Source organism: Lepidochelys kempii, chromosome 1 (genome assembly GCF_965140285.1).
Source record: "Lepidochelys kempii isolate rLepKem1 chromosome 1, rLepKem1.hap1, whole genome shotgun sequence".
NCBI classification, from domain to species: Eukaryota; Metazoa; Chordata; order Testudines; family Cheloniidae; genus Lepidochelys; species Lepidochelys kempii.
In genome coordinates, this window is record NC_136380.1 from 216,288,637 (window position 1) to 216,315,704 (window position 27,068).

At 46.4% G+C, this 27,068-nt stretch overlaps 1 protein-coding gene across 5 annotated transcripts in view; it reads right to left on the reverse strand.

The window, feature by feature from the left end:
* Positions 1 to 19,280: 19,280 nt before the first annotated feature.
* Positions 19,281 to 27,068, reverse strand: part of LOC140898889 (tapasin-related protein) — a 34,064-nt gene continuing 26,276 nt past the window's right edge. For 3 of the 5 annotated variants that reach the window (XM_073313417.2, XM_073313434.1, XM_073313440.2), the window contains one exon: positions 26,091 to 26,296. In XM_073313417.2, the coding sequence (XP_073169518.1) occupies positions 26,091 to 26,296 (206 nt within the window). Of the gene's footprint in view, positions 25,136 to 26,090; positions 26,297 to 27,068 lie in introns of those variants that run through there. The other 2 variants (XM_073313426.2, XM_073313450.2) reach the window with 1 other exon arrangement.

The following is a 27,068-nucleotide window of genomic DNA, read 5'->3' on the forward strand; positions in this document are numbered from 1 at the left end:
AGGGAAATCTGCACCAAAAAATTAACAATTCTGTGCAAAATATTTTAAAATTCTGCATATTTTATTTGTCAAAATAAAACAATAACAATATAATCATACCATTTTCAATTGTTTGCTGACAAGTATTTTGAAATAAATTACCAAAATAATTGAAAATGGTGTGATTATATTGTTATTGTGTTATTTTGACAAATAAAATATGCAGAACTTTGCACAATTTTTTTTTTTAAATTTGGCACAGAATTACCTCAACAGTACCAGGGTTCTGTGTGGTGCAATCTGGGTGTGGGCAGCTCGGTGAGGGGGTCCGGCTGTGGGAGGGAATCTGGATGCATATGGGCTCGGTGCGGAGTTCTGGGTGCAGGGGCAATGGGTCCCCGCAGGGGAGTCCAGGTGAAGGTGGTTAGGGCTCAGTGGCTGGGGGGTTGGTAGAGTGGGGCTTGATGGGGTGGGGGGTCAGGGTGCATCTGGTTGGGGCTCAGTGGGGTGGGGGTCCAGGTGTGGGGGGGCTCCCAATGCAGCAGGTGACACTCAGCAGGGTGGGAGTTCAGTGGGCTTGGTGGGGGGTTCTGTGTGAGGGGGGCTCCTGATGTGGGGGGCTCGGTGGGGAGGGTTCCAGGTGTGGGGGGCTCCCAATGCAGGGGAGGGTTTGAGAGGTGGGGTTTGGGTGTGGGGAGCTCAGTGGAGGGTTCTCGGTGCAGGAAGGTCTGTGTGCAGGGGGGCTCCTGATGCAGGGGGTGAGGCTCGGGGGGTGGAGGTCTGGAGGGCTTAGTGTGGGGGGGTTCTGGATGCGGGGCACTCCTGATGCAGGGAGGGGCTCGGTGTGTGTGTGGGGGGGTTCTGGGTGTGCAGTGGGGGGAGGGGTCAATATATAGGGAGCTGTTCCCCCGTCCGCCCAATCCCCCTCCCCTGTTGAGCTTCACCCCTCCACACTCAGAACCCCCACCTCACTGAGCCACCCCCTGAACTCTGTCTCTTTACTCTTTCCCCCTTGCACCCCGCCCAGCCAGGACTAACATCCCTGGGCAGCCGGGACATCCCCAGGCCCCCCTCAGTGATTTACCTCTCCCCTGGCTGCCCGAACAGACGCGTCTGAGCTGCCTGGGAGGGTAGAGTGAGCACTGGTGCAGCTTCTCTTTGCTTCCACACAGAAAACATTTTTGGCAGAAAGTAAAGAGAATCTGCAGGGGGGCATTTTTCTGCTGAGCTGCAGAGACACAGAATTCCCCCAGGACTAACAGAAAGGAAGGAGGGACTGGAGCTGCCCTGAGCTGCCGGGCTCTTTAGCTCCACTCCCTGCTCCCTTCCCATAAGAATGGCTTCAGGTTACTTCAGGGAGGAATTCTCCTTGCAGCAGGTCTGATTGGTTCCTTTGCCCCAGGAGGGGGGCAAGTGGGGCAGGCAGCCAATCAGAGGGCCCAAATTTGCTAGCAGGCAGGAGCGTCTCACTCACCTTATTGCCAGATTGGGTCCTACCTCGCTGAAATCCCGTCACTGGGAGCAGATCACCAGAGCTGGCGGTGCTGTGACGGCTGCTCCCAGGCCATCCCCTTCAGAATAGGTGTCCTGGGTCCTGCAGCTCCCCCATCAGGAGCAGAGGAATCGGGTGACCATGTCATTTGGCTGATCCCAGGAGCAAGGCAGAAACAGCCAGGCAGTGTCTGTTGCCCAGTCAGTGGAGATCAGGGTTTGGGAAAGACCTGGAGCAGGTCTGTGCTCAGAGCCTAGCATCTGGAATGTGGCCGGCAGAGCTCCCTGCCTGAGGAAAGCTGGGGCAGGAACCAAAGGCAGGACTGGCAGGTGAGCCAGTGGCTGGGAGATGAGAAGACAGGATCTGAAACCTGGACATGAGGGGTAGCTATGGAACTCTAGGAAAGGGGCCACACGAGCTGGTGAAGTCCTGCCCCAAGTATAGCAGGACAGGGCTAAAGAGATTGGGTGGGGAAGCCCTGCTGTGAGGGTGAAGAAGGGAATATGTTTCTGTGCTGTAGCTGCCCCAAGACAGGGGAACTTAACTGCCCCCTACCAGGTGTGGAGACTTTATGGAACTGTCAGAGAGTAAACTGAGGCAGGGTGACAGCATGGGCCTGTGCCAGACTGCACCTTAGGACATTGCTGATCTGGGGTCAGAAGTGTGGGAGAAGTCCTGAAAGCTTCTAAATCCCACTCCCAGAACACACAAAATATGTATAGGTTCCTGCTACTGGGCTCTCATAACTCTCATGAGTCTAGGGTATGCCTTAAGCCAGAAAGCGTACTGGGCTTTGTTCTATATTGACAATGTGTGTGTGTGTGCTTACATTGGGGGAGGGGGAGGGTTGATAATATTTTTGCCTCTGTCTCTATGTGGCTAGTTACCTTAATCATTTCCTGCTGTTTGAATTTCCCATTTACTCCTGTACAATGATGTATTTTTGTATTTGCCTTGGTTTGCTCCCCCAGATAGAGAAGAACCTTTTCCAAAGGCCCTGTCAGTCTCGGTTTATTTCACAGTCAGAAAAACACCAGAGAAGAGATCAGTATAATTTCCCCATGAAGAGAGACCACAGTGTGGGGTCCATGCTGTGTTCCAGGCCTGGCCCATCCAGGAGGAAGGTAGGAAGACTCCTCACATTTAAAGGTGCAGACCACAGGAAATATAATTGTAACATTTCCTCAACATTCACTGCAGAGGAGGGTTGGGGAGGCTCAGGCAATGCAGCATCATCTCCCTCATTGTGACATCTCAGACATTCCTATGCTTGAGCGCCTCTTGTTTGGATCTCTGGTGCTCTGGGGACTGTAGCTGAGGCTGCAGGGGGTGGATCCTCTCCCTGTGTCACCATTGCCCCATAATACTTTGCGGATTTCACTGCATAAGAAACTCCCACCAGGCAAAAAGCTCAGTACAAGACCTGAGCTGGATATTCTGGGTCCATTTCTTCTTTGGTGGTTCCAAACTCCTGGCAGGAATCTGTGGGGTGGAGGAATCTGGAAGGGGATGTCCCAAGGACATTGCAGCTGTCAGCAGGGAGTCAATCCCAGTTCTCTCTTAGCCAGATCTTGATGCCCAGACTCTCCCAGGCTCTGTTGAGCCAGGTAAGCTCTTCTTTGGACCAGCTGATGGTTCCGGGGGTACGGGAAGGTCCCCATCCTTCCCTTCTTCCTTCAAGCTGGGGGAAGTGGTAATATGCCCAGATGGGAGCTTCTTGCCCCTCCAGACCTGCAATGATAATAACAAGACATCTCTCCTGCCCCACATCAGACCTCACCAGCCCAAAACCTTTAATGCTCTTTTCTGATCCCCATTATTCTTGTTGTCCCCCAGCCCCTATTTCTGCTCTCTGTTTGTTAATGAATCAAGGTATGATGGTGGAGAGGGGCACATATTGACAGTAGCTGTCCATTTGCTATTGACTGAGGCCTGAGTGACATGTTTCCAAACCCAGCTGGGAGTCTGAACCAACAGGGCCTTTCCTGAAGGAATGGGACCATCAGTCTTAGTAAAGTACAACTGAGAAGTTGAATATGGTCAAGGAACAGCCTCCCTCTCTCCACAAGAACAGGGGGCCACCACTAGAGGGTGATGTGGGAGAAGTGCCCTCAGTGCCTTCCCAGAGCATGTACCCTCATTGGTGCACTCCCTCTGCTCCTCCCTAGACCCCCTCTCAGCCTGACCTGGCTCTCAGCATCAAGTGTTATCACGAGAGCCCTGGGGGCCCATTGCTGGCTGTTTAATGCCAGAGCCCCACCCCAAGCTCTCACTACCTGATGCAGCAATGATCTCACTGGCCTGGAATGGTCCTAACAAGGGGGCTGCCGGCACTTCACAAATATCACTTGCCTGTGAGCATCTGGAGCATAAACTTGGGGTTCCTACAACAGGCCTGGATGAGAACTGGGTGTCACAGTTCAGGGGCACCTGTATTCTCCCTCTATGGTCCACCAATCTCAGACATCCAGCTGTCACCTGAGTGGAAACCTATGTGTCTCTCCCTTCTGACCAGGGCATTTATAAGTTGCACAGTTTCCTGACTACACTGTGAATTCCTCAACAAAACAGACTGCCTAAGCCTGCCTGTTTTGCCTTCTCTTCAGAGATTGTAAACAGCATAATTACCTCCAGTTAAGCTACCATACAGCCCTTTCTAAGCAAGCACATTTATTCTTAAAGTAAAAGCATTACAGAAAAAAACATATTAAAACAATAACAAATTAACATGCATGTTAATAAGCTTACCAAAAACCACCCCAACTCTAACATGAGCTCTGGCAGGTGAGCAGTCTTTCAAACACCACCAGTCTTTCAAACACCAAGACCTGGTTCCACCCACTACTGACATCACTGCTGACCCAAAACACAGCTCTGGATTTTTGATATTAATTTGCTTGAGCCATCAGGTGATCAGGCTGAGGCTGCAGGATCGTTTGGGGAGGAGATGATGGAACACACCAAGTGTCTAATTATAAAGCTTTATTAATAAAATAATGAAATAACAGTGGAGAGTGAGAGCTCCCCATGTCACTCAGAGGAAGGAAGAAAGTGTTAGTGCCCCAAGCCCTAACCCACTTTCATACTCACACACTTAATACCCGAGGGTGGCCAGGTCTGGGTGTAATGTAAGAAGAAAAGGGGGAAGGGTGGATGGGAGTTCTGCCCTGTGCACACCCAGGTCATCCAGGGTCCACTGTTGATTCCGATTTGCCTCAGCTCTCGGGAGGGTTTTAAGGCCTGGGGTCTCTTGGGGGCATCTTCTTCAGAGATCTTTGTTCCCCATACTCTGTGTACCAGTCCAAACTGGCCTTCCATGGCTTCTTTAGCTTTTTTAAAACACACTGGTTTCAGGGCCAGAGACAGTTCTATTTGTTCCTGGCTGGCCTTTGCCGTCTCGCTTTTTTTCGCGGCCCCTGCATTTTGTTTAATAATTTTTTTTTTATGGCTGGTTGTGGGGGTTGAATTTTTTTTTTTTTTATTATTTTTTTTTTTGTCTTGGCAGGTAGTAGCTGGTCTTGGGCTGTAGTCAGTTTTTTATTTTCAGACTGAGCTTGCTAGCTGCAGTGTTGAGTTAACCCGTTCTCTGCTCTCTTCCTCCTTCCCCCTTTGGCCTCTCGCAGCCTGCAAAGGAATCTTCCACTCCACACTTACACCTTTGACCCTCCCCAAAATGCCCTGCAATGCTTGCAACAGCAATAGCAATATACAATGCTGATCTGCATCCCGCAGGGGACCTCCTGTGGGAGGAGGCCATTGGGGTGTGACGGTTGCCTCCTACTTCTGCAGAGTGACCATGAGGCCTAGCTCCAAACTCAGCATTAATCTCATTGTTGGGCTGCGAGATAGCACACCTGAGACCAGGCTCCAACCCCCAAATTAATGTAATTGCTGGGTGGCTCCATAGCTCTGCACTGTCGCTTCTCGGGAGACCCTAAGGTCAGGATCCAACTCTAAAATTATGCATGTACCATGACTGTCAGTTGACTGTGAGTTGTAACATTTGTTCTCAGTATCTCCAGCTTAGGTTGTGATCATCACTGGTAGGGGTAATGGTACATCACAGAGCATCCTTCTAAAGCACTGAGGCTTAATGGTAGCAGAGTTTCTTAGGGCTTCCTGCTAAAAACTAGATGATTAGTGTTAGAGGAGATTCTAAAGGACCACGGTCATCATCATTATCAGATGTCCTTAAGACTTCTGCTTCATTTCCTTCTCCCTGTCAGCTTTGTGCCTTGTGTCATGCTGCCCCTGATGCCTTGAACCTTCTCCCTGTTCTCATACACTAACAGCCCTTCATCTCCTGCTTCAAATCCCTGCTGAAAACCCACTGCACCTCACCAATAACCCCCAACTTCTCTTATCCTGTTGCCCAATATCATCTTTTTATTTCACTTGTCTTGCTTAGATCCTCAGCTCTTCAGGGCAGGGAACTCACCTTATCTGTGTTTGTAAACACAGTATAAATTTAGGGCATTGTAGAAAGCATGTTTAATAATAACTCATTCTACGCAGCACAATATTTATTCATGTCCCTACAAGTCCCAAATGTATGCATGTTCTGTATGATCCTAATTCCAAATGACTCCAGCACAGGTTGGTAGGAGTTAAACCCACATCTACGAAAGTTGAGATTCTCCTGCAACCACATGGATCCAGGCAACATCAAATATTACAAGACTTGCAATAACGTAATGCAAGCTGGTACTGCTAACTCCCTTGCACCCCTTTGGAAATTCCAGCTGAAGAGTAAAATTTTCATTCCAGGTTGAGAGAGAGACAGAGAGAGAGTATAGTGCAGTGATTTGCTAGGTAACATTCTGCATCTGAACTGAAACACAACATGGCTGCTGCCTCACAACTCCCGCTATATTAGAGAGTGGGTTTGTCTACACTGCAGTCTTAGGTGTGATTGCAGCTCTGGTAGGCAGGCCACACTAGCTTTAATCTAGCTAGCACAGCTAAAAAGAGCATGAAGACATGGAGGCATAGACCCCAGCACAGGCTAGTGATGTGAGGACATACTCAGGATCCCGGTCAGGCTGGTACAGCCCATGCTGATGCCTGTGCTGCCAGCCCTTTACTAGATCCCTCCAAACGCCAGACTCTCTTCCTCCAGTTGCACTCATCACAGTGCACCTCCCCACACATCTCTGTCTGGTAACACACACCAATCAGATTCCTTCAAGTCGGGGGTTGTGTTCATCTCCTGGATGGTCTTGTGGTACGTGCCCTGGGCTGGGGCTCAACAGAGATGGATTCAGTTGCTTGCTCTGTCATAGGTTCCTGTGTGACCACCTCGAGCAAGTTAGTTTATTTCTCTCTATCTCTGTTCCCTCTCTGTAAAATTGAGATAATACTTTCCCCCTCTTTTCCTGTGAGTACAATGGGTTTCTACTCCTTGATTGTGGCTCCCACGCACTCCTGTTAAATAAATAATAAGGAACTCTGCATTTTGGAACAACAAGGGGGTACTGACTGGAACTTGTTCCCTAAAAGAAGACTATATTTCCCCCCTTATCTGAACACACATATTCTTTGGCCTAGTGTCACCACAACACTTTTCTCCAATAAAAAATGGAGTTCCATTAGCTGTGTTATCAGTGCTCTTGTCTCACCAGCAGGTGGCACTGTGAACTATTAAAGAGTCCAGTGGGGCAGTGATAGTATCATTGAGTGCTTGGAGTTTAGACAGCCACTTACGGTGTTGCACACACCAGGGTAATTAAAGGGGTGTAAGTGTGGGGCTTGTATGGAAGGGGAGAAATAGGCAGATCAACCTGGACATGTTGCTTTTGCTGACTAGAATGAGAGGAGGTGACATACCTGATTTTTCTTTTGCAAGGATGTGGGACTAAAGATTTTTATCAACTCTCGGCTACAGAAGCCAGTCATGTGCCAGAGTCATAATGTCCAAACACCCCTCTCTCTTTCTGTGGCGATGGTGTCTGTGGAGGATCAGAGCCCCAGAGTAATGCAGGAAGGAGGGATGGGTGGGAGACATATAATTGATTGATTACTAATCAATCTGTCTCTATTATTGTATGGGATGTGGATGTGATTTGGCCTATCAACTAGTGGGGAGTTGGGGGAGGGTTTATGCAGATATCATGACTTAGTTTAAGTCACAACACAGGAAATGTTATAGGGCAGGTAACATTGAATGCCAAACAGAATCCCCAGTGTTAAACTGATGGCTGGGTCCTTGCTGCTTCTTAACATTTAACCCCGACGTCCCTAACCAACAGAACTTGACCCTGGAGATAAACCCCAACCACTCTGTGTGACTTTTATCCTGTAAATACCCAGCTAATCAGTAGCATCTGAAGCTATAAATAGTTCACAAAATGTCCCTGTATAATATCTATAGCTATCTATCTATTTTATTCTGCAATCCGTGTCTTGGTTTGGTCACATACTTAGTTGAGGCAGAAGTAATGATCATGTATTCCTCATGGATATTAATACTCAGCACTCCCATCCCTGTTAAATCTTCAATCACTACCTAGCACTTGCTCCTATAAATACCTTACCCTGATCCTTAAAGGTGCCTAAACACCTTTAGGATTTAGGCCCTTGCTATTTCATAACATTTAATGCTAACGTCGCTACTGTGTAATTTTTATCCTGTAAATAGCCAGCTAGTGCCTCCCCGTGTGCGGTACTGCCTTGCCATGGCAGTGCTGGGAACCTGCTGGACATGAGTGAGAGGGAGCTCAGTTTGTCTTCTCTCAAGACCTTTGCTTCTAACCCTCCCTTTCTCCTCCTCCCCTCCCCCGCCCTGACATTACTGTCCTGTAGGGTGACTACTGAGTTCCAGCCGAGATGGGGGTGACGGGAGCTCCTCCAAAGCTCACCCCTTGAGCAGAGCAGCAGCACCTGTGTCACATGCAGCCTGCACCACACCACTATGTCTGTCCTGCTCTCAGGTCAGATCTGTTCTTTTGAATAGTGAATTGTGGAATACAAACCCTGGGATTTGTTTGTGGTCTTTTTCCCTCAAAAAACAGCTTTAAAAATGTTTTGAATTTTCAGATTGTATGTATTTGATTGGGTTTTGATTTGACTGGAATGCAAATACGGGCTTGATCGACTAGGGAAAAAAGGGGTACTTACTTAGATTTGGTCAGTTGTTTATTTTGCTTTAAATAGTGTGTGTGTGTGTGTGTGTGTGTGTTGTTTAATTTCTTTTGTGTGTGCAAATGGCTAATTTTAAAATGTAATACAGTACACTCTCTGATTTAAAGTAATTAGAGATTAGTATCATTTAACCAGTATTTTTCCCAAAGTTTGCATGTGTTTATTGTTATTCTTGTGATTTTTAGCATTATTAATTTATATATTTGTTGACTTAGATTTTTTTCTATTGATTTTCTGTGAATAAATGTTGCACCAGTGAGCTGCCGTATGCGAAGTTGAAAACTGATCTGTCTGTATATATTTTTATTCTTCTTTTCAGAATACCATAGATAAAACACATATTTAAGTGCATATTGTTAAAAAAAATAAGTATGTATGGTAGGGCTCTACAGACTACCAAATCAGGAGGAGGCATTTCTAGAGAAAAATGGAAAAAATATCCCAAACTCAAGACTTGGCAGTAATGGGAGACTTTAGCTACGCAGGCATCTGTTGGAAAAGTAATATAGAAAAAACACAAAATGTCTAATAAGTTCTTGCAATCTGTTGGGGATAACTTCTTGTTTTGGAATGTGGAGAAATTAACTTGGAAGATGGGTGGCCATTTTACACTTGATTCTGATTTACAGAGAGGAATTGATTGCCAATGTGAAGGGGGGTGCAACATGGGTGAAAGTGATTATTAAATGATAACTTTCATGATTCTAAGGAACAGAAGGAGTGAGAGCAGCAGTCAATGGACTTCAGAAAAACAGATTCAGTGAACAGGTAGATAATGCCCCCTGAGAAGAAAATGTAAGGGAAAAAGGAGTTGAGGAGATCTGAAAGTTTTTTAAACAGACAATACCAACGGCAAAACTGCAAACTATCCCAATGAAAAAGAAAGGTAGAAAGAATAGAAAGAGGCCAATATGGCTGCATCAAAAGCTCTTTAATGACCTGAAAATCAAAAAGGAATCCTACAAAAAGTGGAAACACGAACACATTGTGTGGCAAGGCACCTTCTTGGTCTCACCAGCCTCAGCTGTTTTTAGCCTTGGCGAGATGGCTTGGGTAAAACAGTCCCTCTTAGCTGCACAGGGTCAGTCCATTCCTTCTCTCCGCTAGTCTTTTGGGCTTGTTTTTCTCCCTTATGGGAAGGAATGCAGCCTCCCCTCCTGGTGAGGCTTACTGTCTTGCTGCTCCTAACCTACTGGCAGCTTGACTCCTTCCCTCCCCCTCTCTCTCAACAGGGGAGGGTTTAAAAAGGTCTCAGGCAGCCCTTAGTTGGAATCAGCTGATCACAGTTGATGGGGGGAGGGCCTTTTAACCTTCTGGGACTGTTTTCTACCCCCTCCTTTCAGCTGTCTGTCCTGAGTTTATCACAGTTGCTAAAGGTGAATAAAAAAAACAACAACAAAAAATAACCACAAGCATGTAGGGAAAAAATCATAAAGGCTAAGGCAAAAATGAGTTACACCTAGTAAGGGACAAAAGGGCAATAAGAGAGGTTTCATTAATACATTAGGAGCAAGAGAAAGACGAGGGGAAGCGTAGCTCCACAAAGGAGAGATATTAATGGATGACACCAAGAAGGCTGAAGTATTTAATGTCCATTTTTGCTTCAGTCTTCACTGAAGAAGTTAATTGTGGCCTGGTGCTTAGCACAATATTAACAAAAAGGGGAAAGGAACACACACCAGAAGAAGGAAAGAACAGAATATTTAGATAAGTTAGATGTATTCAAGTCAGCAAAGCTTGACAAATTCACCTTAGGGTACTTAAGGAACTAGTTGAAGCAATCTTGGAACCATTAGCAATTATCTTCAAGAACTCATGGAGGATGGGTGAGGTCATGGAGAAGGGCAAACATAGTACCTAACTTTATAAAGGGGAACAAAGAAGATCCAGGGACTTACAGACCAGTCAGCCTAATTTCAATACCTGGAAAGATGGTGAAACAAATTATTAAACAACCAATTTGTAAGCACCTAGAGGACAAATATGGTGATAAGTAATAGCCGACGTGGATTTGTCAAGAACAAATCATGTGAAACCAACCACAATGTTAGCAAACTAAGGAAATATGGTCAAGATGAAATTACAATGAAGACAGTGTCACGGAGTTACAGGGTCTGGTCTATGCCCAAGCCTGTCACCAGGCTTCTGGGAGTGACACTTTTAGGACCCACACAGTTCCATAGGGCAGGCCCCTGGCCTCCAAGACTGGGCCTTCAGCACCAGTGTTCCCTGCCTCTGTGGGTCCCTGCAGTGAATCCAGCCAAGACAAACTCCTCTGAGAGGCTTGTACTGTGCCCCTTCAAAGTGTGCAATGCTCTCAGTGAGTATTTACAGCGATGCAGGCAGCCTTTTCAAAACAAGGTAATCATTTATTAGTCATTTAGCACACAGAATTTTAAAGACCTTCGATTAACACAGAGAAGCCAAAGTTAATCCATAGTCCACCTTGGTCCAACTAGTGCCCTGATGGGCCAGCCACGCTGTGATGAACTCCATCTCTGTCTCTCTCTGTTTACCCCTTTGTCTCCCCAGGTCTGGCTCCTGAATCCCTTTCTTCCAGTCACCTGACACCTTCTCCAGCTCAGTTCCCAAATCCTAGCTGCTGGAGTTTTCTGCCGTTAGGTATTGATTGTTCAGTTGTTGGAGCATCTCTTTGTCTTGCTGGACTCGGCTGATTTGGATCAGTTTGAGCCAGTTCTTTAGTGACTGTATTCATTCCCCCCAGTGAGGTGAAACACACAAACCTCCTGTCTATTGCACTGTTTCAGGAGTAGTGATAACCCTTTTTACCCTCTGGCTAGCAATGACATGAACAGAAGGAAACTGAAGCATGCCTAGGATTCATAAAAATAGTACAGAAAATCTCCACTTTGTCACAAAGGGTACACAACAGGTCGAAAGACCATACACAAAGTGTGGTTATCAATGGTTTGCTGTTGAGCTGAGAGGGCATATCTAGTGGGGTCCTATAAAAGTTTGTCATTTTCATTAATGAATTGGATATGGAGTGGAGAGTATGCTTATAAAATCTGCAGATGACACCAAGCTAGGAGGGGTTGCAAGCACTTTGGAGAACAGTGTTAGAATTCAAAATGACCTTGATAAATTGGAGTAGTGGTCTGAAGTCAACAAGATGCAATTCAGCTAAGACAAGTGCACAGTCCTACACTTAGTAAGGAAAATTTAAATACACAGGTACTAAATAGGGAATAATTGGCTAGGTGGTAGTACTGCTGAATTGAAATACGAGTCAACAATGTGGTGAAGTTGGAAAAAAAGGCTAATACCATTCTGGAGTGTCATGTGGTAAGGCACGGAAGCTAACTGTTCTGCCCTACTTGGCACAGGTGAGGCCATAGTTGAAGCACTGTGTCCCGTTTGGGGTGCCACATTTTAAGAAACATGTGGACAATTTGGAGAGATTCCAGAGGAGAGCAACAAAAAATGATAAAAGGTTTAGAAAACCTGATCTGTGAGGAAAGGTTAAAGAAACTGGGCATGTTTATTCTTGAGAAAAAAAGGTTGAGGGGAGACCTGAAAACCATCTTCAAATATGTTAAGGGCTGTTAGAAAGCAGGGGTGGGCAAACTTTTTGGCCTAAGGGCCACATCTGGGTATGGAAATTGTATGGCAGGCCATCAACGCTCACAAAATTAACAACGGAAAATTAACACTACTAAAACATCATAGTCACCTAAGACAACAACTAGCAGGCACATGGGCTTGCACGTTCCAGGCTCTAATGGCATGTGAGGCGCAATTGGGTTGTGCAGCTGGAGTAATATACAGGCCCTCACGCCTGTCATGCAGGTCCTGAACATGCAGGAGTGCCAGGTGGGCAGAGCAGGGCAAGCCCCTGACCCCGCTCCCCAGCTGGAGCGCCGGAGCAGGGCAATGGAGCTTGAGGGCTGGATTAAAAGGTCTGATGGGCTGGACGCGGCCTGTGGGCCATAGTTTGCCCACCCCTGTTATAAAGAGTATGGTGATCAATTTTTCTCCATGTCCACTGAAGGTAGGACAAGAAGCAATGGGCATAATCTGCAGCAAGTGAGATTGAGGTTAGACCTTAGGGGAAACTTTCTAACTATAAGGATAATAAAGTACCGGAATAGGTTATTAAGGGAGATGGAATCTCTGTCATTTCAGGTTTTTAAGAACAGGTTGGACTGTTACCCCAGAATTTGGCATCCCTGCATGTACCCCAGAATTTAATAGTACTGCCATCAGCAATTTTGCATGTTCAGCCACTGCCAGCTGAAAAGCAAACATCACATACTGTAATGATGCTGCCTCTGGCAGGACACAACTGAGAGTGTCAATTCTGGACAAATTGCTTAGTGCAGGGCAATTACAGCCCACGGCTGGGGTTTCTCCACTTCTAAGGCAAACCAAACCAGCCAGACAGGGAGGACTTTGGTTTTACCCCACTGGCTAACTACAAGTCATACAAGCAATTCCCTCAGACACTCCAGTTCCCCAGTACCACCACCAGCAGCCACTTTTTATGGGGACGAATGTTATGAAAACTAATGCCCCTGTAAAAGAAAAAAGGTTTTCTCAATCCCAAAGGACCAAGCCCCAGACCCAGGTCAATATACAAGTTAGATCTTACCCACAAATTACACTGTTGCCAATCCTTTAGAATCTAAAATCTAAAGGTTTATTCATAAAAGAAAGAAATACAGATGAGAGTTAAAATTGATTAAATGGAATCAGTTACATACAGCAATGGCAAAGTTCTTGGTTCAGGCTTGTAGCAGTGATGGAATAAACTGCAGGCTCAAATCAAGTCTCTGGAGTACATCCACAGCTGAGATGGGTCATTCAGTCCTTTGTTCAGAGCTTCAGTTTGTAGCAAAGTTCCTCCAGAAGTAAGAAGCAGGATTGGAGGGGTTTCCAGGACCTTTTATATTCTTTGCCCTGTGGAAGGACCCCCCCTTTGTTCTTACTGTGGAAAATCCCAGCAGCAAGATGGAGTTTGGAGTCACATGGGCAAGTCACATGTCCATGCATGACTCAGTTCTTTGCAGTCCCACGCCATTGTTTACATATTAGTTTGAATGTTCCCAGGAAAGCTCAGATGTGGATTGGCGTCTACCAAAGTTCATTGTCAGTTAAGTGTTTCTTGACTGGGCACTTACTGCGAATAGTCCCTTCTCAAGAAGCTGACCAAATGCTTCAGTGAGGCTACTTAGAATAAAAACACATTGATATACAAGTACATAGCCAATATTCATAACTTCAACTACAAAAATGATACACCTATACAGATAGCATAATCATAATCAGCACATCATAACCTTTCCATAGACACTTTACATGACAACTTTTGTACAATATTTGCTGCAAATATATAACAGTGTTTGCAACAATGATCTATACGGTTACAGGTTATGTGAGTAATATCACAAAGCCGCCTTACATTGACCTAATAATGTATGTGTCTATACTACCAGGTCCCTTCCACTGACCTAACTCACCTGTAATGTTGACTTAATTACTCTGCCCCTGCGAGAGACTTAATTCAGTGTTGATGAGTTGACAGAGAGGCAGTGAAGACGCAGTCTTATGTAAGTTGACTGAATTGGCCTCCAGGAGGTGTCCCACAATGCTCCACTGTGACTTCTCTGGACATCATTATCAACTCCACTGCACAGAATCCAGATACCCAGGAAACAGCCCCTCCCCGTTAAAGCCCCAGAAACTTTGAATTCCCATTTCCTATTTGATCAGCATGGAGAGCTCGGCAGCCCAGGTGATCATGGTGACTCAACGCCTCAAATGTGCTCCAGTCTGTAGTACACAGGAGATGGTGGGACTTATTGGTCTGTGAGGAGAAGAGTCTGTGCAGGCACAGCTCCAATGCGGCACAATAAACTAGACATTTATGAAAAGATCACATGGGGCATGGGAGAGAAGGGCTACAGCAGGGATACGCAGCAGTGCCACGTGAAAATCAAGGAACTTTGGCAGGCATACCAGAAGACAAGGAAGGCAAACAGTTATTCTGGTTCTGCATCACAAACATGCTGCTCTACAATGAGCTGCATGTGATTCTTGGCGGCGACCCCACCACTACCCCCAAACACAGCATGGATACACCCCAGGAGTCTGAGTCTCGGGCTACCTCAGGCAACAATGAGGAGAACATTCTAGACGAGGAAGAGGAGGAGAATGGGAGACAAGCGAGCTGTGGGTCCATTCTCCCCAACAGCCAGGAGCTATTTTTAACCCCAGAGTCCAGCTGTTTGCAGGACAGCATGGTGGCTGAGCATGATGCTGGGGAAGGCACCTCTGATAAGTATGCAATTCCAATCAAACTGTAGGGGTTACATGCTCTTATATTTTATGTTTAATGTAAAGAAAAAGTGAAGTGTAGTGAGTATCTGCTTTCCAATGGCTGCTCCAGCTACGCAGAGGGTGGCCCCCTGGAAAAGACCGTTTATGTGCACAGGGATGCCCAGGAATCCTCCATGGAGACTTCTAGGAAACTTTCATGGAGGCACTCTGCAATCCTTTACAGAAGGTTTCTGAGGAGGGCTGCCTTATTTCTTCCACCACGGTAGGACACTTTCCCGCGCCACTCCAGTATTAACTCTCCTGGTATCATTGTGGTACACAGCATAGCAGCATAAGGACCAGGTCTGTACCCAGACGCTTGCAGCATCCACTCCCTTGCCACCCCTGTAACCCTCAGGAGACTGATATCACATAGGGTCACCTAGGGGAAACGGGGGAAGTTTTCATTACAAGTGCTCGTACTGCAAACAATAGAGCATGTGATCCACCACCCATAGTGATTTCAGGGTCCCTCAACCATGTTTTCCCTAACATGTGGGTGGTTTGGTTGGCAGGGATTGGCATTGACCTCAGATTCTGCACGTCTAAGGCAACTACTACCTCCGGCGTGGCTGTACTGCCCCCAGCCCCACCCCTGTCCCTTCCATGCAGCTGTCTGCATGACTGCATCTCCTGTCTGGGGTCTGTACAGCCCCACCAGAGGACAGGCCTGGGGGCAGTACAGTGGCACCGGAGGAGTTGCCAGTGTGGGGCGCTGGCTCCTGAGAGTGGCAGTTCCATGTTTTGCTCCTTTTGCCACTGCAGTTCCCAGGAGAGCCCTGCGGGTTCTGTGGATACCGATGTATATCTGTGTATATCTGCATCTGCAGGTATAAATTTGTATCTGCACAGGGCTGTAATTAGAAGGGAGTGAAAGAGGATGTGTGTGTGACACTCTACACCCCAGGGAAATGCCCTGTAACCCCCATATTCATCATTTGTATACAAATTGTGATATTTTATGCAGAGCATGCCATATGAGGTATCGTGGGAAAGATTATGATCTGCTCAAAGCCACTGTTCCATCTAAATATGCATATCATTAATACATTTGAAGTTATGAGAATTGTGTTGTATGATTGTCACAAATATCTGGTGTGGGTTTGGGAAGTATCAGGATACTAGCTCCTCAAAGACAATAACCAGGGGATAACCAACACCCATGTGGGTGTCGAACAACCATCAAAAGCCATTGTCCAGCGAAAGAGCTACAATGCAATGACTCAGCCGCGCAAGACCACACTAGGGGAATTGCTCAACCTTGCCTGGTGACTCAGCAATGTACCCTGACATGCCTGGACTTGTGTTCTCCAACCACATGGTGGGACTAAGGATATAAAACAGAACACAGTGACCCTATACTTTGCCTTTTCTCTTCCCCCCACAAATGCTACAAGCAACAAGGACATTGAGAAGACTGAAGACTCCAACAGAGGAGACTGGCCCAAGTTTCACGGGTGAAACCTGTGTACCATGAACTGCAATATCTAGTGGGGTGAGAAAAACTGCTTAATCTAGATGTTGCCCAGTCTAATTGGGTTGAGAGTTTAGACTGCATACTTATATTTTATTTTATTTTGGTAACCACTCTGATGTTTTGCCTACCACTTATAATCACTTAAAATCTATCTTTTGTAGTCAATAAACTTGTTTTACTGTTTATCTTTACCAGTGAGTTTGCCTGAAGTGTTTGGTAAATCTGCACAGGTTTACAGAGGCTGGTGTATATCCACTTTCCATTGATGAAGCGGTGAACCAATTAATAAACTTGCACTGCTCATCAGACAGTATATTCCTGAGGTACAAGGCTGGGAGGATTTGTCTGGTGCCTTTCTCTGTGTGATTCATGAGCGGGTCTGGGAGCATTCATGCAATCTACCTGGGTGTGGGGCTCCACATGCTGTTGTGCTGAGTGATAACAGCACCTGGAGGGGTTTGCTGCTTGTCACTAGCAAAGCATTGTAAGAGATAGCCCAGTATGGAGAATTCAGGGGGCACAGCGGTCCCACAGTCCCAGGCTGCACGCCAGGGATCCCATCACAGCATGATGACATGTTTAGAAAGACAATAAGGCCTCTGAGACAGCTGAGACAGGGCTAAGAGCCTGGAGGATTTCATTGTCTGAAAAACTGGACATGGACATGGAGAGCAGGAGAACATCCCATGCAGGATGAGATGCTGTGGATTATGAAGGACCAATTAGACATGTTGAGGCATCTGGTTGAGCTTCAGGAAAAGCAGCTTGAGGCTAAACTCTTTCTGCAGCCCATGCAGAACTGCCTGCAAGCATTGCCCTGTTCCCAATCCCTCTCCCACAAACGTTCCAGGAGCTGGGAGTGGGATGTGCAGTATCCCTTCCACTCAACACTGGGGAGGGTACTAAGAACAAAAGGCAACCATTCAAAGATCTTTGATGGGCAAGACTTCTGTGCTTTCACAGACAAACTGATTTGGTTTCTCCCCTCCCAATATTATCCCACCATTTGCCCAAGGTTAAAGAAATAGAAAGAACAGGAAAATAATGTATGTGTGTGCAATAAAGGTAATTGTTTTGAGAATTAAATGCTCTTTATTTATTCCAATCATTGGGGTGGGGGGGAGGGTACAGAGAAATTGATGCAATGGAGGGGATGGTAGGGGAAGGCACAACACAGATAAGCGGTGCACATTACTGAAACAAGTTTTCAAAGCATCTAGGAGATGCAGAGCTCCTTGGTGAGCTCTTCTTATTGCCCTGGTATCTGGCTGCTCAAAATTAGCTGCCAATCTATCTGCCTCCATACCCCACCTCTGCTGAAACGTCTCTCCCTTTGCCTAACAGATATTATGGAGCACACGGCAGACAGTGATAACAATGGGGATATTGCTTTCACTGAAATCCAACCTAGTAAGCAAATTGTGCCAGCAACCCTTTAAACATCCAAAGGCACATTCCACCACCATTCTGCACTTGCTCAACCTTTTGTTGAAATGCTCCTTACTGCTGTCCAGGTGGCCGATGTTCGGCTTCGTGTGCCATAGGAGCAAGGGGTAGGCTGGGTCTCCCAGGATCACAATTGGCATGTCAACATTGTCAGTGCTTATTTTGCGATCTGGAAAAAAGTCCCTGATTGCAGCTTTCTGAACAGACCTGTGTTCCTAAAGATGCGCGCATCATGCACCTTTCCTGATCCTCCCACATTGATGTCGATGAAACTCCCCCTATGATCCACCCGTGCTTGTAACATCATTGAAAATTATGCCTTACAGTTTACGTACTCTTTGGCAAGGTGGTCTGCTGCCAAGATAGGCATATGCGTGCCATCTATCACCCCACCGCCGTTAGGGAACCCCATCGTGGCAAAACCATCCACTATGTCCTGCACGTTGCCCAGAGTCACTATCCTTCTTAGCAGAAGTCGATTAACGCCCTGCATGCTTGGATCACAATGGATCCCATGGTGGATTTACCAACTCTGAATTGATTCCCCACTGACTGGTAGCAGTCTGGCATTGCAAGCTTCCACAGAGCAATCACCACTTGCTTCCCCATAGTCAGAGCAGGTCTCATGTTAGTGTTGCTGTGCTTCAGGGCTGGGGAAAGCTCTGCACAAAGTTCCTGGAAAGTGGACTTATGCATTCAAAAGTTCTGTAGCCACTGCTCGTCATCCCATAGCTGCCTAACAGTGCAATCCCATCACTCAGTGCTTGTTTTCCCGGACCAGAAATGGCGCTCCAGCCTGTTCAGCTGCTGCACGACTGCCAGCAGCAACCAGGAATTTTTTCATCCTATGGCTTGCGGCAGGGCTGCTTGCATGACATTGCAATGTTCCACACGGCGGTGCCTTTCTCAGCTCTGGAAATACTGCAGGATAAGGTGCAAGGTGTTTGTAATGCTCACAGCAGGAGTGCACAGCTGAGTGGGGTCCATGCTTCTTGGGCTACGGCAGACACACGGCTAAGCCAGGTTTTCGAAAAAAGGCATGAGAAAGTATGGGTTGTTTGCCATTGATATCAAGGTAAGGAGGGAGGGAGGAAACTGCATCACGGGAAGCCAAAGCCATGTTCCCATTCCCCCCTGCATCGATGTTTTGGTCCCATGAGGTGTTGTAAGCTCTTCCCCAAACCCCCTGTGGCTAGTTGCACTGTGGGATAGCTACCCACAGTGCACTGCTCTGTGCACTGATGCAAGCGCTGCTAGTGAGGACGCACTCCACCAACACAATGAGCATGGCATGGACTGGCACAATCAACTTAATTACTGCAGCGGCCGGATGTCAACTTACCTTAAGTTGACTTAACTTTGTAGTGTAGACATGCCCTCACAGTTACTTTTTAGCCTGCAGTACACCAACCACCAAACCCAGGGAGATAACTTTCATAAAATTAATACAGATATCTCCCAGTTTCTTCATAGCAGTATTTTAGTAGCGGTTTTACCAATGAAGTCTACCAGTATATACTTCCCTAGTACTACTCATTACTCCCCTCCAAGGAACTTTTTGCCACAACATTGCTTTGGGATCTCATGATCCCTATATCCTTTTTCCAGGAGATCTCATTTGGTTGCATTCTTTCTTCTTAGATATAGGACCTAAACTTTTGCTGTATTAAAATGCATTTGGTTTGAATGAGCTCTATTTTCTGAGAAATCCAGACCATCTGGATGACTGCCTTGTCCTCATTTACCACTCTGCTAATCTCTGGGTCATCTGCCAATTTCATCAGCAGTGATTTCATATTTACTTCCAGATCATTGGTAAAAATATTAAATATCATCAGCTTTGTAGAACCCCACTAGAAACACCTCCATTCAAAGATTATTCCCACTGATTATTCCTTTTTGAAATCTGTCAGTTATGTCTGTCCATGTAGCATGAGTTTTATTGATATTGTCTACATTTCACCAGCCAGCTCTTTCAGAGCTCTTGTTATCTGGTCCTGATGCTTTTAGAACACTTATCCCTAGTAGATGCTGTTTTAACATCCCCCTTAGTTACTAAAAGGCGGGGAAGCAGTTCATCATCCTCCTATAATCCGAATACATCAGTTGGCTTCTTTCCAAATATAGAACAGAAATATTTATTAAACACTTCTGCCTTTTCTGTATCATTTTATTAACAATTTTACCATTTTCACCTAGTAATGGGCTTGTCCCATTATTGGGATTTCTTTTGTTCCTGGTATACTTTAAAACCACTCCTTATTGTCCTTAGTTCTGCCAGCCATGGATTTTTTCCGGATGGCTTTAGCTTTCCTTATCAATTTTCTACACTTCATAACTTCTAATGTATATTGTTTGCCATCCGCCTCACTTTTTTCCATAGATATATCTGCCAGATGGAATTGGCAGCAACAAGGGCTGGGGTTCAATGTTTAGGGATTCCTCTTACCAGTACAAAACAGAACCATTTCAAGCCTCTACCCAGTAATCTGATAAAACTAATTAGCACCCTTGGGCACCTCTAAGAGTCAATACTTACCCACTCAGAAGCATTGAGTCTGTGTATAACACAAGAAAACTTTTGTTAAAAGGGAAATAGAACCCAGCATTACTTTGGGAAAACACCACAACCATGATTCAAAAGCACGTAACCATAAGCAACACGCACCTCACAGTCCCTTCGGGCAGTGTCCTTTGTTTCAATTTCCCATCTTGCAGCATGGAAGTCTGACAAATAAATGTCCCTTTAACATACCACTCCCCTCTCCCTGCACTGCACCCTACTCACAGTTGGCTGTTCTTAGTCAGTGAAGACCCTTAGTTCAGAGGTGCACTCACCTGGATTCACCTCCCACCCCTGAAAAGGGAGGGGGAGTTGTCGAGCAGTGTCTCTGCTGCTGCTTCCACTGTACTCTGCCGCCATTAGCTATGTGCTACTACCTCTGTTGCTGTTACCTCTGCCGCTGTTCAGCAATGCTGCTGTCATCAGTGCTGCTTGCCACTCACTACCACTTCTGCAATGCCCCATTTTGAGGTTCCACCACTTAGCCCAGCTCTTAGCCCTGGTCTACACTTGGGGTGGGATCGATCTAAGTTACGCAACTTCAGCTGTGTGAATAACGTAGCTGAAGTCGACGTACTTAGATCGACTTACTGTGGTGTCTTCACCGCCGTGAGTCGACTGCTGCCGCTCCCCCGCCGACTCCGCCTGCGCCTCTCATGGCGGTGGAGTACAGGAGTCAACGGGAGAGCGCTTGGGGGGTCGATTTATCGCGTCTAGACTAGACGCGATAAATCGATCCCCGCTGGATCAATCGCCATCCGGTGAATAGTGTAGACATACCCTTAGTGATTTCCCTGGACAGCGAGAAACCTCTCTACTGTTGCTTCTTGTCTTTCATTACAACACTGTCCTCACACCAGGTTGAAGGCTTAGAGCTGCTCATCAGTGATTTCAGCTCTAGTAACCACCCAACAGAAACAAGAACTTTTAATTGAGTTTATTCAACTCTCCCTTTGAACACTAAAGAGAAGAGAATCAAATAGTATCTAGAACCCTTTAAAGCAGAGCCCCCCCACTAGATAAAAACATCTATCCCTAACCCCTCTAACTTTCACTGGGATGTGACATCCCTACCCCCTGCTTAGCAAGTGGGTTTGAGGTTAGGGTGACCCCTTCAATCAGGGCATGCTAAGCACAGTTCTGCTGCCCTTTATTCATACAGTAAGGATAACAACATTTCATTATCCCTGCATTCAAAGTGTTTTGTATCCCAAAACCAGCCAAAATTCATCATTTTGGCAATGCAGCTCTGTCTGCTGAACACCTAGGTGTGTGTATGCAAATATAGTCCGGTCCTGAAGTCTTCCTCCCCTCCCCCCATTTCTTTTTGCTGAGTTTTCTTTCTGCTGTCGTGGTTGAAACTCCTGCATGGGGATGGGGATCATTACTGAGACAGCCTTTACCCCAGTTTGTTTCCTATCAGTTACACTTCATATTGCCCTTTACAGAATGAGGCTGGGAATTAAATACTTCTTTTTACCTTATTACTTCTGAAGAAAAGGACAAAGAAGAGAATTGTATAATAACCAGTAAACCTTTACTGTGATCTGTCACTGCAATTTCACCCTTCCACCCCTCCTGAGAAGTGGTGGCATGATGCTTCTCCCTCCCCAGACTTTCCAATTCAGATGAGTTTGGAGTTAAAGTGGAAATGTGTTAGAAAAATAACAACACGGTTTTATTCAGAGGTCAAATTAAAACTAGCACAAAGTGCAGTGAATACCGTATCTTGTTTGAGCCAGTTACAGAGTGAGCCCCAATTCTCGCCCACTCCCTCTCCACCCTGAGCTTCCCAACACAGCTCTTCATCAAGATACTAACAAGGGATGTAACTGGCTCTCAATCTCTCCTGCTGAAGAACCTCTTCATTATAAATAATTAAATAATTATTTAAGAAAGAGGAGTCAAAGCAGGAGTTTGACTCTGTAGCTCAGTGGTCAAGGCAATCCCCTGAGATGTGGGAGAGGCCCGGCTCCAAAAATATTTCATTTATATCAAGTGGAACAGCTGCAGCAGGGGAGACTGAGACATAACCACCCCAGAATATTCAACGACTCAGTGGTTAGAGCACTCACCTGGGATGTGGGAGAACTGACTTCAAGTCCCTGCTCCAACTCAGGCAGAACAGGGATATAGACTGGGTCTCTCACATTATAGGGGAGTGCTCTGTCCACTAAGCTAATAAGGTTATTAGTTGCATTACTGTAGCACATAGGATCCCTAGTTGTGGACCAGGACCCCATTGTGCTAGGCACTGTACAAACAGAACAAAAAGACAATTCCTGCCCCAAAGAGCTTACAATCTTGAGCGTAAAGCAAGAGACTTGTAGGGGAATAAAAGGAAGCAATGAGACAATAATGGTCAGGACGATTGGCATTCTAACCATTGTCAATATATTACAGGCATCGCGGCAAAGGAGAGTTTTGTGGATGTATTTGACGGTGGATGCTTTATGGATGTTTTCAGGGAGCCCCTCCCAACTGTGCTGAACAGCATGGGAGAAAGTAGAAAGATGCTTGTCTGAAAATGTAACCTGTGGCCAATGGAGGCTGGCATGATGGGCCCATCAGAGATGAGCATCAACAGTTCAATAGCAAATGAGAGATGATAGGTAGGGTGGGAAATGGCCAAGAAAGGACTAGAAGGTGAATATAAGCAGTTTATATTTGATGTGATAGAGAAGGGAGAGCCAGTGGAGGGATTAAAAGCTAGGGATGACATGGGCAAAATGACAGTACACACATATGTGCATACACACACCCACCAAATTTCTGACCTGCTTGTTCCTAGCTGTCTCTGTTCAAGGCCTGCTCTGATAGGTATGCTCTGAGCATGCCTCTGGGATCAGGCCCTGCAGGCGACAAAGGCAGGGTATTGCCTAGGTTGACAATCCTACCAGGGGTTATGCATGAGCTAGGGAACCAAGCAGCTCAATGGCATCAGGAATTAGGTGATTTTGAGTATGTCCACAGGCAGAAATTTAGGTACTTAAGGAATTTAGGTAGCTAAAGGATTAGGCACCAGCTGAGCAGAGGTTTGAGGATCTCAGTGGTGCCTAAATGTTGGTCTTAGGCACCTAAAATGTCTACATCCCTTTGTGTATCTAGCTCTGTGTACCTGAAAGTGTGAGAAGAACAGTGTTCCAGTGAGGTTAATGGTATTACCCCCACTCACATGATGGAGACACCCCCTTTCTCTGACTCCACCTTTCCAGGGTCACAAGGGTCCTCCAATCCCTTCCTATAGAGCTGCAAGAGTGTAGCCAGACAGCCACCCACCCCCCAGACCAGCATTGCTGGAAACACAGGAGGAAGCAGGAACAGGGCACTTAACATATATTCCAGCACAGCCTTTGAAGCTGTGAAAGCATAGGTGTGCTGCTACAATGTGCCTCTGGGAGCAGATACAAGGATTAAGCTCACAGCAGGCAGAGGCCCTGTGACAGACATGGCTCTTAGCCCCTACTAAATAGCGTGATGCACACACACCAACATCCTAGGTGGGAAAATATTTACCCTGATAAAAGAAATGTCCAGTAGTCGAAACTTATTGTTTCTCTCCTTTGCAAGTGTAAACTACTCTTGCGAAAGCTGGCGTCACCCCGACAGACCAGCCTCAATTTGGCATAAGAAAGGAGAAAGAGAATAAAGGAGTACAGAGGTATAAGTAGGGGACCTACAGCACCATGATTTTTGAGTGCTTTTCACTATCTATCTGCTGGTCAGATAAGTGACAGCCTCCCAAGGCTTCTGCAGCTAAGAGGGTCCCTACGCCTTGTCCCTTATTCGTCTTTCCGCGGAATTGAGTGACCGATCCTGGCTTGGCACCGCTGGAATCGAGAGATGCAAGGAGGGTAAGAAGCACCCACACCTGATCTCCTATCTTTAGTGTACACATATTTTGAAATAGAGCTCTATACTTTCTTTTCTTTCTTTGGGATTGTGGCTTCAGTTTTGTAACTTGTTTGTGTGTGTAACATCTCTACATTTAAATAAGTAGGCACTAGCAATTTTGTAACCGCATGATTAGAATCTAGCTTAATAAATTTTGGTAACCATTTATGCATAAGCCTGACTTGTTTTCTCTGGTTTACTGTAAAGCAGCCAACACAATTAAAGAACCTCAGCCATTTTGGCTCTAAAGCCTGGCCATTAGGTGAGAGTACTAAGAGCCTAGCGTTGAGTTGTGCTGCCTCCACGGGGCAAACTCTTGGGGCACCTGTCAGTCAATCCTGGCTGCCCGCTGCGAAGGAGCTCTGAGCTCTAGCAGTTAAAGTCACGGGTGTGGAGAGGCTCTTAGTGCTGCCATTGGGGCACCTGTCAGTCAGTATTGACTGCCCGCTACGAAGGAGCTCTGAGCTCTAGCAGTTAAAGTCACGGGTGGTTAGGACCTTGGGGCATCCGTCAGCCTAGCCCGGGCTGCCCGCCGCGAAGGGACAGTGCGTCCTAGCGGTTAAAGTCACGGATGGTATAAACGGGCATAGCTGGCACCTCACCAAACATCCTTGGCCGTCGGCTAACAAAGAGGGTCCCTAGAAATGGTGATAGCTCCATTAATGTAAAATGGGAGGTTAATTTCTGAGTGGCTGGGTCTTCATCTGGTACGGGGTCTGTCAGAGGGGGCGCAGGAATAAGGGTAACTGAGTTAACTGTCCCTTTTACCCTGAAGTCTCCAGAGATTCCTCAGATTTTGGATCAACTGAAAAGAAAGAAAAATAATTGATTCAGGAAGACAAAAACAATCAGTAAAATGTCATTCTCTTCCATGATCTGCAGCTACCAGGGCGATGGTACTACTATTAAGAGCTTTCCCTTCACCCTGCCCTGGTTCTTGTCATGCAGACAGAAAGTAGAAGAGCAGAAGTAGTGCACCTCTGATCCTACCCCTTATAATGTATGGTCATTTTGGAGGGTTCTGGGTCTGGGGGCTTCAGTACCACTTCTTTCATATCCCATGGGAGGAGTAAGGAGTGAGGTTGTGCTCCAGTCAGGGACAGGGATTTCTTTGGCTTTTAGTGTTTCTTATACCTTCCCCTCCCATCCCCCTTGCCCTCCCGACTGGTTGCTTGACCTTATCTCGGGAGAGGAGTTGAGGCAGGACTGTCCTTCAAGTGACTGCTTTTATATTACACACCCATTCTGCCCAACAACACTTTAGCACTATCTCTTATCTCTTTTCACCTGATCTGCTTGTGGGCAGATGTAACACCCAGTATCTTTGTTCTTTGTTCATACATATTAGTAAGAATATAAAAATATCAAAAGTCAAATGAGCAAACAAGACCCAAAATTCTATCTCAGGCAAATATACAGGTCTGAGTACTACATTATCATCACTAACACTCCTAAGAGCTACCCCCTCTCCTACCCAGCAAGAGACACTGTAAGAAGAGAAGCTGGAGAACTAGCTATGGAATCGTCTCCCAGTTACTCCATTTCCAGCTTCTCCCTCAAGGAGGCAAAATGGAAAGGAAGTAGGCGCACGAAGTACGAGGGGAGCTCCCAAATACTCCGGTCCAGGCTTCTCCCAGCAAGGCTGCTGTAGGGAAGGAGGCAGGACAGCTGGTTGTGACGGAGCTTCCAGCTATGCGACTCCCTACAGGAAGCACTGTAATTAGAGTGGCAGGAGTGCTGGCTGTAGCAGGTGCTCCAGGCTACTCCAGTCTCTGCGTCTCACAGCCAGCGGCACCATAGGGAGCAGGAGATGAGCTCTGACTGTGGAACCTCAGTCTAGGGAGAGGGCTGAAGTGCTTTACACTCTTACCTGTTTTTCTTCTCCTGAGCATGAGGCCAACGAGAGCAGCAAGGAAGATGAAAGTAGCAATGAAGGTTCCCACAAGCCCATTAGATGTTTTTTGCTCTGTTGGAGAAAGAGGGGGAGTCAGTGATGTGAAGCTCATCTGAGTCTGTTTGAGAGAGCTAAAATTCTTCACACAGATCACACACAGGGCAGAGCTGGGATCCTGTTGGAGGAGAGATGTGCAAGGTTTCTGGGGAAAGATTAGGATCTCATTAGAACAGTGCTACAGGGAGCAGGGACTAAGCTGAGTTCCTATTGGGGAAGGAAGGGGGTGGGGGCAAAGAAGGTCCTGGTTCCCTTGGAGACAACAGTGTATAGGGGTCCTTGGGGCATGGTTGGGTTAGAACCATAGAATATCAGGGTTGGAAGGGACCCCAGAAGGTCATCTAGTCCAACCCCCTGCTCGAAGCAGGACCAATTCCCAGTTAAATCATCCCAGCCAGGGCTTTGTCAAGCTTGACCTTAAAAACTTCTAAGGAAGGAGATTCTACCACCTCCCTAGGTAACGCATTCTAGTGTTTCACCACCCTCCTAGTGAAAAAGTTTTTCCTAATATCCAACCTAAATTTCCCCCACTGCAACTTGAGACCATTACTCCTTGTCTTGTCCTCTTCTACCACTGAGAATAGTCTAGAACCATCTTCTCTGGAACCACCTCTCAGATAGTTGAAAGCAGCTATCAAATCCCCCCTCATTCTTCTCTTCCGCAGACTAAACAATCCCAGTTCCCTCAGCCTCTCCTCATAAGTCATGTGTTCCAGACCCCTAATCATTTTTGTTGCCCTTCGCTGAACTCTCTCCAATTTATCCACATCCTTCTTGTAGTGTGGGG